Source organism: Botryllus schlosseri, chromosome 1 (assembly GCF_051294905.1).
Source record: "Botryllus schlosseri isolate E-star chromosome 1, Bs_hap1, whole genome shotgun sequence".
In the NCBI taxonomy this organism is placed as follows: Eukaryota; Metazoa; Chordata; class Ascidiacea; order Stolidobranchia; family Styelidae; genus Botryllus; species Botryllus schlosseri.
The window spans coordinates 34491993-34506780 of NC_137236.1; the positions used below are offsets into that span (position 1 = coordinate 34491993).

Below are 14788 nucleotides of genomic sequence, written 5' to 3' on the forward strand. Positions count from 1 at the left end.
TGTCAGCCCAAAATACTCCGGTTTATTTCAACATGAATAAATTATTGAACAATATATATTTTTTAATTTTCTCTTTGTGTATGTGTCGGTGCTCACACTGTATAATTGTGTATAATACTACGTTTGTCCCAGAAAAGAAAGCTACTGTAGAGCATCGGTAGATATACGTACTAAACTATAATGGGGTGACGGAGTCAGTTGATTTCGCAGATTTCCCGTTGAATAGCAAAGAATAGGCTGCGGTTCGAGTGGCGAAAGATTGCTCAAGAAATCCAAGCGAATCCCGAGATTTCACAAGCAGGACCGCTGGACGACTCGAATATATACGTTTAGCAAGCCATATTGCGCGGACCATCGGAAACACCGTACGAGGGAGGAAGATTCCATCTGAGAGTGGAATTTCCAACAGAATATCCATTCAAGCCCCCGAAAATCAAATTCGAAACAAAGATTTTCCATCCCAACATTAGTCGGAGGGGTACCGTCTGCGTCGACATCCTCGCCAATGAGTGGTCGCCAGCTTTGACTTTGGTAAAGGTGCTGGTGTCGATTTCATCATTGCTAGCTTCACCGAATCCGGACGATCCAATGGATGCTGAAAGCGCTAAGATCTACCAAGAGGACTACATTCGTTATCAGAAGACGGCGAGAAATTGGACGGATACATATGCCAGATGAATACATGGATGTTCTGTTTTGGAATAGATAAAGAGCTAACCAATTTCATACACTGAGCCTATGTTAAGCGTCATACATAAGCTGATCAATGTTTACAGTACATGCTGATGTCAATTAATTTAACATTAAATATTTCATTAGCGCTGCCAATACGTTAATTTGATGTTTTCAATCCCACTCATTTAACGTTGTGCATGTATCAAACATGTCAATATCAAACAAATAGTAGAATCTTCCAGTTAAAAAATATGATTATATGCATATCATGCGCATACCGAGACTGCATCAAGCAACCTTGGCCCAAGCCTAGTGAGTACAGATAACATCACAGTGAACTGTACGTTAAAAGTTTGAAGGAAAAGTACGACAACTATAATCGTGACGTGGGAAGCGAATTAAAACTTATAGCGTTGCGTCAAACAGCGCAATAAGCGCACTCTCGTTCTCGAACTTGTGAAACGCAAAAATAGTAAAATCCCTGTCGCACGATACGATTCACGGAATAGTAATTATTGTTGACGTAAAACTCTAGGCATGTCGGCGATGTGCCAGTTGGGAGAAATGCAATGTATGAATTTGATGCTCTGGTGCCATCTCACGTATAGATTTCAAGGTGAAATCTTTCTCCCAGTGGATTAAGCACTGGTCTTCATCATCATTCATCATCATTGGTTTATTAGCAATTTTATCAGTTCAATACACCACAAAAATGCGATACAATGAAAAGACAGGAAGATGTCGAAGCGACAAGGAGTAGTCTATGGAATCTGACACCCACCTTGGCCTAGGCGATGTAAAGAGGAGGCATGCACACTGAATGAAAGTAAAGAAGATAGTATAGAAAAAGAATGCGACAAGAAATAGGGCGGCATGTCATGGGAAGCGAGATCGATAGGTCAGTCGTGGTCCGGTAATCTTGAGGATGGACTGTACTTATTTAGTAGTAATTGCTTGTATTTCGACTTGAATGTGGACAGGACATGCTCGTCGACTGTCGGATGGCCGGCGGGATACTGTTCCACACATCAGGTCCGGCATATTTGATGGAGCGATGATCTTTTCGGTCGATCATATGATATTTGGACGACGTGGACGTGCGCGTGTTGTACTTGTGCGCTTTTGATTCAGAGGTAAAGAAGTCATTGAAATATTCGGGGCAACGACCGCAGTGAAACTGATACATGAACTTGGCGATTTCTAGTTTCCGCATATCTTCAATGTTTAGGACGCCGAATCTCTTCAGCAGCGACTTATTGGATGGGCAGCCAGGACCCTTTGGGCCCTAGCTATGATTCGGAGTACTTTATGCTGTAGTTTCTGCAGTGGCTTGAGTGCAGTTTTACTGGCAGCCCCCCAACAGAGGATGCCATAATGTAACTTCGATTGGATTAAGGATTTAAAGAGTATCAGAAGAACCCATGCTGGCATGAAGCGCCCAAGGCTGTAGAACAGGCCGCACTTCTGTGATAATTTAGTTTCTAGGGACTGAATATGACTCTTCCAGGACATGTTCGAGTCCAGTAAAACTGAGGTTGCATTTGGCATTATCTGTGTTGGAAACGGGCTGACCAGCGATATTAACGGTTAGGTTATTTTTTGAATTTACTGTCAGCAATTGCGATTTCGAGGCGTTTATGCAAAGGTTGTTCTGGGCCGTCCACTCATGGACTTTGGGCATTTGGTCACCAGTCAGGGCATCCAGCTCTGCCGTCGAAGATGCGGAAGAGAGGAGGTGAGTATCATCAGCGAACAGTGTGGTGTTCAATGAGGAGGTTTCAAAAATGTCGTTGACATATAAGGTGAAAAGGAGCGGTCCAAGTACTGAGCCCTGGGGCACACCACAGGTCACCGGGTGAGGAGAGGACAAGGTGTCTGAGATCGCAACCATTTGTTGGCGTCCAGTGAGGTAACTTTTCATGAGCTCAAGTTGCGGGCCCCGAAGTCCGTAACGCGCCAATTTCGAGATGAGAATTTTATGATCTACGGCTACGCAGTCAAACGCTTTTTTTAGGTCGAGAAAAATGCTACATCCCACATTTCGCTTCTCTGAGATATCATAGTACTGTTCGGCCACTGTTAGGAGGGCATGAGCGGTTTGGTGTTTGTTTCGGAAGCCAAATTGTTGAGGGGAAATGACAGACATTTTGGCGAGGAATGAGGACAGGCGGGAGAGGAGTAACTTTTCGAATACTATCCCGATGCATGGGAGAACAGATATCGGACGGTAGTTGGTGACATTAGTTCTATCCCCAGCTTTGTGTACAGGGACTACTCTGGCTTTTTTTAGATAGCTTGGGTAGACTCCATTTTCTATCATGAAGTTGAAAAAATGGGCCATATATTGACCGATATGCAGGCTTTTCATTTTTAAAAACCATGATGGGATTTGGTCATAGCCGTCGGCCTTGTGCGATTTCAGTTTGTGGATGGCTACTTCTACTTCGTATTTGGTCGTAGATTCAAGCATAATTGACTGGGATATCGATCTCACTTCTGACCTGGCCGACACAGGTTTTGTAATAGAAGAAGCAATATTTGGGCCTACGTTACAAAAATATTCATTGAAGTGATTCTCGATGGCCGCCGGGTCTGAAAGTTTGTTTCCGGTATCCGAATTCACAATTTCCGAAGCAGACTTATGGCCTTTTTTTCGATGTAGGAGAGAGTTAAGTCCTGACCATGTTTTTCGAGTGTCCTTTATGCGTCTGTTGAAAAATCTCTCATTGTACTTTGCTTTTGCCTTGGAAATGAGATGCACGGTGCGATTCCTGAAACGTCGAAATCTTTCTCGTTCATGTTCGGGGCAGTTCTTGGTGTCTATGCGGTTATGCCACCGGTTACGTTTACGGATAAGTTGAATCAGCTTTGTGGTCATCCACGGATTTCGCTTTAATTTTCTTTAATCTTCTTACAATGATATAATGATATTGGCAGCGTAAAGCGTAATCATTTACATCTACAGCTCTAGATATCCATGTACGCAACCTTCTATAAACCTTTCGCTGGCAAACAACATTTGTTGTTACCCCCACCCCCAAGGGCAGTGTGCACCCCTCTTCATTACACATCGCCCAGGTGGGTGTCTCATTTCAGACTCTATTCGACACCTTCCTTTTTTTTCATTGTATCGCAATCTTGCGGTGCATTCATCAGATGAAATTTGAATATTAAACTGAACTGATTTGAGCTGGGACAGGCAAAGGGGTGGGGTCGTGGCAGGAAGTAATTCCAATTAGAACTTCATCAAGATCAGAACGCGTCCGATGTGGCAAATCCTACACTGACATGAGTGCTGATCTGTTTTGGGTTCGGTAAAATCGAGTACCTGAGTGAGTCGAGTCGATTATTTGAGTATCACTCATTATGACGTCACGGCATTGCATAGAAAGTTTAAATACGTAAGTTTTATGTGACATAAAGAAATAACGCCAATTCTACGTCACCAAATAAATATAATTTGGCCTTTTTTTTACCATGCCCAGATTGCCCACCTTTAATTGGACTTTGTGACAATGCTGTGGGTTAATCTCGGATTCACAGAAATATCAGCTCCGTTAACGTGCGGAGACGGCGAATTGAGGTTTCAAGTCTTCCATGTTGGGAAGAAATAGAAACTCAAATTCTCGGAAATTTTATTGGAACGCGGTGCAAAATCGCCTCCAACGACTAGGGCTGGGCACAATGATTCGAGTACCCGAATCTGAATCGAGTATTAATTTTAATGATTCGAGTCGAGTAGTAAAATACGATTTTTTCGAGTACTGAAATTATACGCTCCTCGCAACTGAAAGTTAATTTACAAACGAGAATTATAGTTTTGATACTATTTTTCACTGAGGAAGCCTTGAAACCTTGATTGGCCGTGTCGCAGCATAATAGACATAGTACAAAGCTACGAACGTTACTGAAAGTAACACATTTCCGAAGTCATGATCGTTCCATAACATTGTCAAGAAGTGCAATGAAGTCGGCATGGTCGAAAAAATACCGAATTATCATTAATGTGACGGGTAACAGGCATTATGTTATTCGTGGTGGCATAAAATGTACATATTTGAACTTTGACATAGTATATTCTGCTGTGACGTCATAATGGGTGATACTCGAATACTCGACTCGACTCGAAGCGTTTTACGTGATTCAGAATCGAATCACTCAGGTACTCGATTTTGCCCAGCCCTACCAACGACTCGATCGAATCGTTACAATTATTTTCCGATTAGCCTTAATCGTTTCGCCCATCTGTATCCCACCTAAGTAGACCATATATCCACGGAGCGTGGGGTACATATCTTGACCTCTCTCTCAGTATAGATAACTAACCTACGGATAGATACGCAACACCCGTCGTCTCGCCTGCTTGCCCGGAGAAAATTACTGCTCAGCAATCTGAACGCAACATAATTGCTAATCCCATAGCTGACGACCCGCGTGCTTAAATTGAATAAAGTTGATCATATTTGAAAGCTACTGTCGCACTGATTCCGAAAATATACATTAAAACCAAATCAGGGCAATGGAACCCCCTTGAGATACACCTCAAAGTCTGAAAATTGGCATTGTTCTAAACAATCGCAACCACGCAAGGGCCATTATTATGGTCATTGCGCTGCGTGCTTAGTCGTTAGTAATATGTAACGCGAATTTAGCGCACATTTGTGTCTGTGACTTGTACGTGAAGCTAATTCATAGGAGTCATCGGTGAACAAACTAGGTCTGCGATAGGGCGGGAATGGACCGGAGCCGGATTGGATATCCGGCCGGATTTTCGCATTTTTGGCACGAGACTGTTCGGAGCGACATGCCACCTCATATGACAAGCAATTTCTACTGAATATTCACGAGTCAGCCCTCCTCGTATTTACCTGACTGCGGCGTGACATACACTAGCGATCCCGCCTTCCGTCACATGCCAGCTCTTTTTGTCGCTCCTTTTACATCACCCAGGCTAGGATGGGTGTCTGATTTCGATCACTACTCCGAGTCATCGTTTGGACACCTAATTCCTACCTTTCATTGTATCGCAGTCTTGTGGTGCATTGAAATAATGAAAATTTTAACAATAAATTGATTTGAATTGAAATGCCTTTTCTAATTGCTGTCAGCCAGCACGTGACAAGCAGCTATAATTTGGAATGAATGAATGAATTTGGCCGATAATACAGCTGCTGGACTTGCATACATTACATATATTTCATCAGATATACTGGTAGAGCTGATGAAAGTGGTATCTTGGAAAAAGTAGGGATCCCATGCCAAACGGAAACTATTCGCAAGTTCGCTTCGGGTGTTATCAGGGTTGTAACCAAGTCACATGGCTCCGAGTCAAAAGTCAATCTCACTTTAATAGTTTTGACTCGAGTCAAGTCGAGTCATTTTCACTTCACCACCGAGTCAAGTTCGAGTCCAAGTCATCGAGCAGAGGGTCGAGTCCGAGTCATGGTATTATGACTCGAGTCCGAGTCCAAGTCATGGTGTTGACCGCTCAGTTTCCAGTTAAAGTCTTGTTAAACCCATTTTTTATAACTCGGTTTGGTGATATCGAATATTTCGCATACGGTCTTGGCCGTATGAGTCTCGAGTCATGCACAATGACTCGAGTCCAAGTCGAGTCAATACACGGATTGACTCGAGTCGAGTCGAGTCATTTCCGTATTTTCAGAAAAAGACTCGAATCAGGTCGCGTCATCAGTAAATCGTGACTCGAGTCGAACTCGAGTCGAGTCATGACGCGAGTCATTACAACCCTGGGTGGTCAATTGATATTATAATTCGAGACCGCCGGTGAAGATTGTCATTACTACAAATATGGTGGAATATCGCACACACGTACCAGACCAACTGAAACTGAAAGAAAAGCTCATTTGGTGAGAAGCACGTGCTTCCAGATCGCATTTATTGCCTAGCTGCAATATTTTCACCAGCGCATTTTTCACTTTAATTTTTATGGAGGGGGTACCCATTCCAATGGGGCTGTTCCACTTCATTTCGAACACGCGGTGACGACAAAGGTAACTCGACCCAAATCTGTTTTGTTGCTATATACTTTACCATGGGACTGGAATAAACATGAGAGAGAGAGAGAGAGAGAGAGAGAGAGAGAGAGAGAGAGAGAGAGAGAGAGAGAGAGAGAGAGAGAGAGAGAGATGATATTCTTTTTCGCCTGTACCATCGAGATGTGAGGTCATCTATCAATCAATCAATCATCTAGTCTGCGCCCCCGTTTATTTCTTCTCCTCCATGCTATCCGTGATTGCTGAGCGACCAGTCCAGAAGAAAGGCCGGTGAAAGAATGCACTCACTAATAATGGAAAGAGCAAGAAAGAGCAGCTGAATGTAGACTAACATCATAAAAGGAACTGTGACATCGGGCACTATAGGCCGAGGTGGATGCCAGTTGAAGAGACCGCAACTGGTCGTTCGGCATCCTCCTATCTGTTCATTACATCGCATCGTGTCTTATCGCATTGTACATTGTGTGTGTCTTGTTCAGATAAAAATATAATCTGACGAATATTGATATTGAAGTCATTTTTAAAATTGCCTCGCGGGCCACTCAAACCCTCTCGTCACCCCTGGCCCTGAGCTGAAATAGTGTTGTCGCGGTCTCATATCTAGAAACGTATTGCCAATCGGTTTAGTACCCACATAATGGCACATTTATATCAAAATTTGTTCCGAAGCACAGGAACAAATTTATTCTCAAACCGGTGCATCTACGAAACGAACCTCTGGGGTGCAAGACTTTCAAAACATGGAAGTTTTCCACTTAGAAAATGTGTTTTTATTATCCAGAAGTATAACACAGAGGAAAGGGGGAACAGCCAGTGTTGCCAATTTAGCGATTTTGTCGCTAGATATAGCGATTTTTCATTCGGTTTAGCGACAAAAAATATCTATCTAGCGACTAGCGATAAATCTAGCGACTTTTGAAAAATATTTAGCGATATTCTCGCGATTTTTTTCAAAAATATCTGATATCAATCAGTTAGTTATGAGCAGCAAACATCATGCACGTTCAGCGTTCACCATATCATATATGCGCGTTACAACCTCAGCACGCATCGCCGATCTGCATTCAGGTCGCGTTAGCGTGTATGGACACTGGACAGGGACGTCAACTAACTTTCCTGGTCATGGGAACGAAGTTGGCCATAACATTTCCAGCCATAAAATTCGCCGAACTTGTCAAGATCCTGACCAATTGACTCCCAATACATAACGAGTAATCACAATCATTCTCACTCACTGAAATTTGCTATACAAGTTCCGAAATATGAATTAATTCTTTACGCCCACGTAGGGTTCTCCAATTCCCCATCCCTCTTAAACTGAAATCGCGAGTCACAAGAAAACTGATGAAACTATTTTGCATCGGACTTTTGACACCTACACGAGTCTAGGGATTTCTAATTCTAGATATCCCTGACGAGACGTAACAGTATCAGTACTAGGGCTGGGCAAAATCGAGTACCTTGGTGATTCGATAATGAATCGAGTATTTTGCTTCGAGTCAAATGGCACTCATTATGACGTAATAACATTATTGTCAAGGTTCAATTATGCAAATATACGTCTTTTCTGCCACCACAAACAATACAGTGCCCGTTATCTATCACATTAAAGATACTTTGGTATTTTTCGACCATACCGATTTCATTGCAATTTGTGACAAAGTTGTTGACATGATCAGGACTTCGGAAATATGTTATTTCCAGTCGTAGCTTTGCACTATATGTTTCGTATGCCGCGATACGGCCAATCAAGGTTTCAAGGCCTACACTATAGAATGTAAACATGGAATGGCAGCGACCGATTTTGCAGCTTCGTTCCGCTTCGCTGAAGCTTTACTCAGACTTATTTTACGGCAGCTACTGTAGGATTTCTGGCAATCCAAAAGTTGTCTTCCAGAGCTCAGAATTTACTGAATCTGGCCTTGATCGAAAGCTACTATCGCACTGATTCCGAAAATGCAAATAAAAATATGATCAGGCACTGAACCGATTAGAATTCGCCCTTCAAGTCTGGATTATCGGCATTGTCCGAACAATCGAAGAGCCGCAATGGGTCATTGTTATGGTCATTGTTTTGCGGTCATCCGATTGTTCTGAACAATGCAGATTTTAGGTGTTGAGGGTGGTTTTTCATCTCAGTACGGTGCTTCACCATATTTTGATTGATATTTTCGAAATCAGTGCGACAGTAGCTTTCGATCAAGACCAGATTCAGTAAATTCTGAGCTCTGGAAGACAACTTTTGGATTGCCAGAAATTCTACAGTAGCTGCCGTAAAATAAGTCTGAGTAAAGCTTCAGCGAAGCGGAACGAAGCTGCAAAATCGGTCGCTGCCATTCCACGTTTACATTCTATACCTACACCGTGGAAAATAAGTATCGAAACAACAATTCCCGTTGATAAATTAACTTTCAGTGGCGATGAGCACATAATTTCACTAGGCTTCTCGAAAAAATCGTCTTTCACTACTCCACTCGATTCACTAACATTAATACTCGATGTCGATTCAGATTCGAGTACTAGAATCATTGCGCCCAGTCCTAATCAGTACTATAACACTATTCGTACCAATGCAATAAACCAATGATGATGATATCGAGATCCAACGAACGGATTTAAATCGCCCTCCCTCAAACTGCTTGAATACACTCTAACACAGTGCTTTTCAACCTGTGTGACGGTTCGCACTTGTGCGAATGAAAAAAATTGCAGTGCGAATGACGAAGGTGGTGCGAACGGTGCGAATGAAAATCCCGAACGAGTGCGAATGACGATGGTGGTGCGAATGGTGCGAATGAAAATCCCAGTTGAGTGCGAATGAAAATCGTGAATAATAATTGTTAATTTTTCTGACGTGGAATAATTCAAATGAACCTAATAGGAAATTCAAGGGCAGTGTAACGTTGTAGTCAAGGGCAGTGTAACTTGTTTAACTTACCACCCACCACTAATCGTAGCTCCCACAAGCCGTAGTGAATTAATATTTTCGCACTATAATTATTACGTAACCAAAAGCCTGGTTTGGAAGCTTGTGTAGTGGCAGTCATACAGTATATCAGCCCGTCTGAGCCTGCGACAAGCTGGAAACATGACGTCAAATTGACTAACTGCCTTCTCTCGCTAAACAATCATCATATTTTCGTAATTATTAACTGTTCGATTAGCGCGAGGCACGAGGATAGTAGTAAATACCATCATTAACGCAAATTTTTACCCCTTCAAGGGTAATTAAAGTACGGACCGCAAAGAATATAATTTTGGGTCGACACTGTGCCTGAGCTATCTGTTAATATGTATGTAGTATTTGTTGAATTTATTGCAAAAAATACTGCGATAGTTTTTACAAATCTTAGGCCACGGTGTTGGGTACTGTGGGCAGTAAGCGAGACACGCAGAAAATCTGGTTTTATCATAAGAATTCATGATAAGATTTGTCCGACTGGTAAACATGGTCGAAGACCGTTGGGATGAGCTAGTGTAGGGACTAGGGATATGCAACGAGCAAGTTCAGGTCTGTGATACTCATTCATTTCGAGGCCAACCCCTTCTGCGACGGGTCACATGACGACGTAAAGTTTTGGCCAACAAGCTGCTGATAAAATGCGGTGCCTAAACATAAGCGTCGACAAAACCTAGGCTGAAAATGATCGATGCTGGATGGCCAAACCATTCAATATGGATATGCTCCGTTGTCGGCATAGAATAGTCCCGTTTTTGCAATCTGAGTTCACAGTAGTATAACTGCGAGCAGCAGAGGAATTTAATTCACCCTAATTTGAAATCGCGTGCATCAGACATATTTTGTAGACCAGTGTTGGATAGAATTGTGGTGTAATACTAAAAATGAATTCCTTTTCATGGGTGAGGCTCGGGTCGCGATATGCTACAAAAACTCAGATTTTGGTGGTAGTCTGAAAATCTGCTTCAACGTTTTTAAACTGTTATGAATTCTCAAGTTAAATTGAGCTAAAGAACTGAACACATAGTATCGTGAATTTATTTGAAAGACAGAAAATGGGAAATCGGAAAAAAAGTTGGAGCAACGTTAGTTTGTCAGTTTGTGCGAATGAAATTTATTTTACAAATAAAGTGCGAATGAAGCTCTAAAAGGTTGAAAAGCACTGCTCTAACACATAAAATAAATCAAAACAAACGATTACGTTGCGTACTTTCTACACCAAAATCAGGTGGATGATAGGGAAATAAAAAGATAATTGGATGGTCAGCCGCTACTATTATCGTCTAAAGTGCATGTTGCAGCTTATGATGGCTGACAAACCCGGTGTGGGTCATGTCGAGTTCAAGTACCCCCATCCAGTTACGGGAAGGCAAGAACGTTTCCGCAATTATCAGTCGGCCGATATTGCATCATTGATCATCCCCAGGTAACACGACTACTTGGGACCCACATGGTAACCAGATGGATCTCCACGGGTCCCCATGTGGGACACCCAGCTGGGTTCCACGTGGATTTGGCGGCTATATGTGTTGGGATTTTATAGGGTCCCATGTGGGTAACCCACGAAGGTGATAGGGTACAGAATACTACGACCCCGGACCTTGTAGCAGCGCAGGCGTGCATGTCAGGGGTATGCAACACTGGTAACTTACCCGACTTGAAAGGATGCGTTTTCACTTAACTCTACACTATAGATAACTTTATCATTGAACAATGTACAGTACATACCGAATACCCTAGTTCCTTAGATCAATATATACGGAATACTCAGTATATAATAACCTTTACGGTGGGTGAGTGGTCCCGCCATCATTGTGCAAGTAAGTGGTTCTCAAACTGGGGGGGGGGGCTTGGGGGCATGTATGCATCTAGAGCGGGCGCGACAAGGCTGCGGTCAACTGAGTATTTTCTTCGCGCTCCGCGCGATTTACCTCCCATTCTTAGTTATTGCTTTGTGTATAGTCCGAATTTCATATTTGACAATTCTCTCATCAACAGCCATAAGCTCCCATGCCATCAAGCTATCCGTTGGGATTGCTAGCATTCTGGTTGCATTTTGCGATATGGCGATAAGGGGTGACGAAATTCCTCACTATCATAAAGGGGTCGTCTTAAAAAAGTTTGGGAACCACTGGTGTAAGTGAAAAGTGACAGTACCTCGAATTCAATTCATATGGAGAAAGGAATAATAATAATTGTGGTGATAGAATTCAATCGGAAACCAGTTATAATGCAACTTAACTATACAGATAAACAAACCTTGCTGTGGGAAAATATAAAATAAATACTGATGGGGACAAACTACTGGGTCCCATGTGGGAACCATAAGGAATATCGACACATCTTCATTGACGAAAATCATTCGCTTAAATGATTTGAATACAGAAATTTAATGAGTAAAAGGCGTCCTGAGTTGAAAATAGTAGATACAAATGAGTGACAAAGGTAATGGGATCTAGACGGGAATAGTATGGTATAGCCCAGCAACTCCTTGACTTGGAAATCCCACTTGGAGTCCATGTGGGACCCATGTTATGAGACCCTTCAATTTGGCCAACCCACCTATCCACCTAAATACCACATGGGCACCACGTGGTCGTGTTACCTGGGTCATATCATCATGATATCATTAATCGTGTTTCGCGTATTCACGTCCGCACATGTATATCCACGATGCTTTTCACTTCAAAATCCCTTCAGCGGCAGTTTGTGTCACGCCTATATAGTGAATGATGACTGCAAACCTGGTCAATGGTCACGCAGAGCAATATGGTTTGTTGAAATGTACCGCACATTTCGTCCTGTTTTGAGATGACTGACATGACTCTTGGGTATTATGAACTAGAAATATGCTAAGAGGCGTTTGAAACAGACGATTAAAATACAGCCAACAAAAATATATGGAATATATGGATATTCTGGTTAAATTCAACAACCTCAGGAATTAAAATCAAATTGAGCGACTTTTTCTAGCGATTTTGTTTCAAGATTTAGCGACATCTAGCGATTTTCGACGCCAGTTTTAGCGACTTTTGTCCAGCCGGAGTTGGCAACACTCGGAACAGCAGCTCAGTGGTTAGAACGCGAACAGAGAACAACTGTGTCATTCATTGCTGTTTGCCGTATATGCCAGACATGATAGTTTGACAGTCGTCGTCAGCATTTAGCATATAACAAAAAGCCGTGTGTCAACTCGCTTATGGTCATGAAGGACGAAACAGTACCGAGAGCGACTACTTCGCTACAGCAACCCGACGACCTCGACGCCTTGATTGACATGGCGATGAAACTTGCCATGAATAGTGAGCAAGACGCGGGAGAGCCAAGCGTAGTTTATGCAGAAGAAATAACTAATAATGATGATGTTTCTGAAACGATACGGTCGACCCAGGCTTACGAAGGCGGAGATCGATGTAGGCCCAATGATGCTGTCCCGCCGTTGATGGCGGCTGCATGTGGCTTTCCCCCAAGTTACGACCAACGTATGATTCATCAACAACAACATCATGGTGCGTTTTTTAGCGGATATCCCACCATATCTCCTGGATTACCTTGTGGAGCTCCAGATATAATGCCTTTTGCTCAAGAAAAATATCCTTCATATGCAAATAAACACGATGAACAGGTCGAAAAATCGAATGATACTTTATCTGCTTTTATTACTTATATGAAATATAACAATGATAGCGCCGTTATATCGGATGTATACAACATTGTGTCTTCTCTGCGAGATAATGGAATTTCGGTTCATGTTGATTACAATGAAGAATCGATGCGGGGAGTTAACATGAACATGTGGTTGGATGATAACATTGAAAATAGCACGGTCGTGATAGTCTGTGTTGATCCCAAGTTTAAAACTGCCTTGAGATCCTCTGATCCTAATTCGGACGTGGATGAAAATTGTAACGCCGAGTGTCTTTATGTTATGGAAAACCTGCTGACCAAGCACCGCAACGACGGGTGTCGCAACTACAATGTTCTTCCTGTGCTTATTGCGGGTTCGAAACATTCGCATTTGCCTACTTGGTTGCAGAATACGAATGTCTACCGATGGCCCAAAACGGAAGAAAATCTGATTCAGCGAATTTTAGGATTGAGAGCGACTAATTAAGTTTGGTATTCCTCTATCAGCGGTTGTAATTTGTTGAATGTTTTGTAACTTGACAGCCGTTCGTAGACTGCCCAGCCCAGGTCTTGCGGACTTTGTTACATTGAGCGACCACAATCACTTATTTGTTAGGTACGCTCCTTTTCGCTGTCTTACCTCAACCTTGTTCATTTCAAAGCGATAATGTGCTACGTAGGCAGACTTGGACAACTAAAATAATCTTTTTTGCCAAATGTTTTTCTCCAATTCCAATCTAATTTTTGAAATATTTCTATGCTCTAATTTCGACTCCAATTTGATTTCTGGATTTTCCTAAAATTGATGCAGGAGTAGCCTACTTTACATTGTGAAATAACCCAAGCTTGCCGTACGCACATTCCTTTCTCTCATGCTTTTGAAAATGAGTTTATATGAGTTGATTAAATTTCCGAGATTTCGCAAATTCAGTAATTCTAATCCAGTTGGAGTTGAACCTGTGTAGCTATATTTCTAATACTATTCTAACTTGAAATTATTGAAAATTCTCTATCAGCCATCTCTGTGGCATAAACAAGCACTTTATTTTGTCGCAATGTCATGAGAATACCCTTTACTGAGCAGTAGTCGCACAATGCTTGAATACTATAGGCTATGACTACTTTACCATGTTTCTTTCATGAAAAATGAAATCGCATACAGGAGATCTTTTGGGGAATCCGTGTATCAGCCTTAATGAAATTGCTAAACATGTACGGAATAGAATAGGCTATGTAGGCCTATATGTTTTAATAGTTTTGTAAGGTGTATGCTTGGAATTTTATGGTTGCTAGACATGGCTTTATGTTTTTCTTCATCATGAACTGACTTGTTTTTATCATTCTGTGTATTATTCTACTGTGTTCTGTTCTCACTTCTTCAATGTGTTCTGTCTTCTATGTGAAAGCAAGGTTTGTGAGTGTGACTCCTGCTGCTGGATCTGCTGACTACACTTTATTGCAGGCATTTCCGTATGCTGTAATAGCTTGGAATTTGAGCCCATAAACCTCG

The 14788-nt window shown here is 42.1% G+C and overlaps 3 protein-coding genes across 6 annotated transcripts in view; 2 read left to right on the top strand and 1 right to left on the bottom strand.

The window, feature by feature from the left end:
- The window catches only part of LOC145435743 (armadillo repeat-containing protein 1-like), a 391422-nt gene that overhangs the window by 185142 nt on the left and 191492 nt on the right, over window positions 1–14788 (top strand). The window lies entirely within an intron of this gene.
- LOC145435598 (uncharacterized) overlaps window positions 1–14788 on the bottom strand; it is a 260078-nt gene that overhangs the window by 11946 nt on the left and 233344 nt on the right. The gene's annotated exons all lie outside the window — the stretch shown is intronic.
- On the top strand, window positions 12697–14656 carry LOC145435863 (uncharacterized). The gene has a single exon (XM_080313131.1). It carries the CDS (start codon window positions 12851–12853, stop codon window positions 13763–13765), a length of 915 nt encoding a protein of 304 aa, XP_080169257.1. The 5' UTR covers window positions 12697–12850; the 3' UTR covers window positions 13766–14656.

Excerpts from the sequence above, each read along its gene's own strand:
- LOC145435863 (XM_080313131.1), top strand. The coding sequence starts at position 12,851 with ATGGTCATGAAGGACGAAACAGTACCGAGAGCGACTACTTCGCTACAG.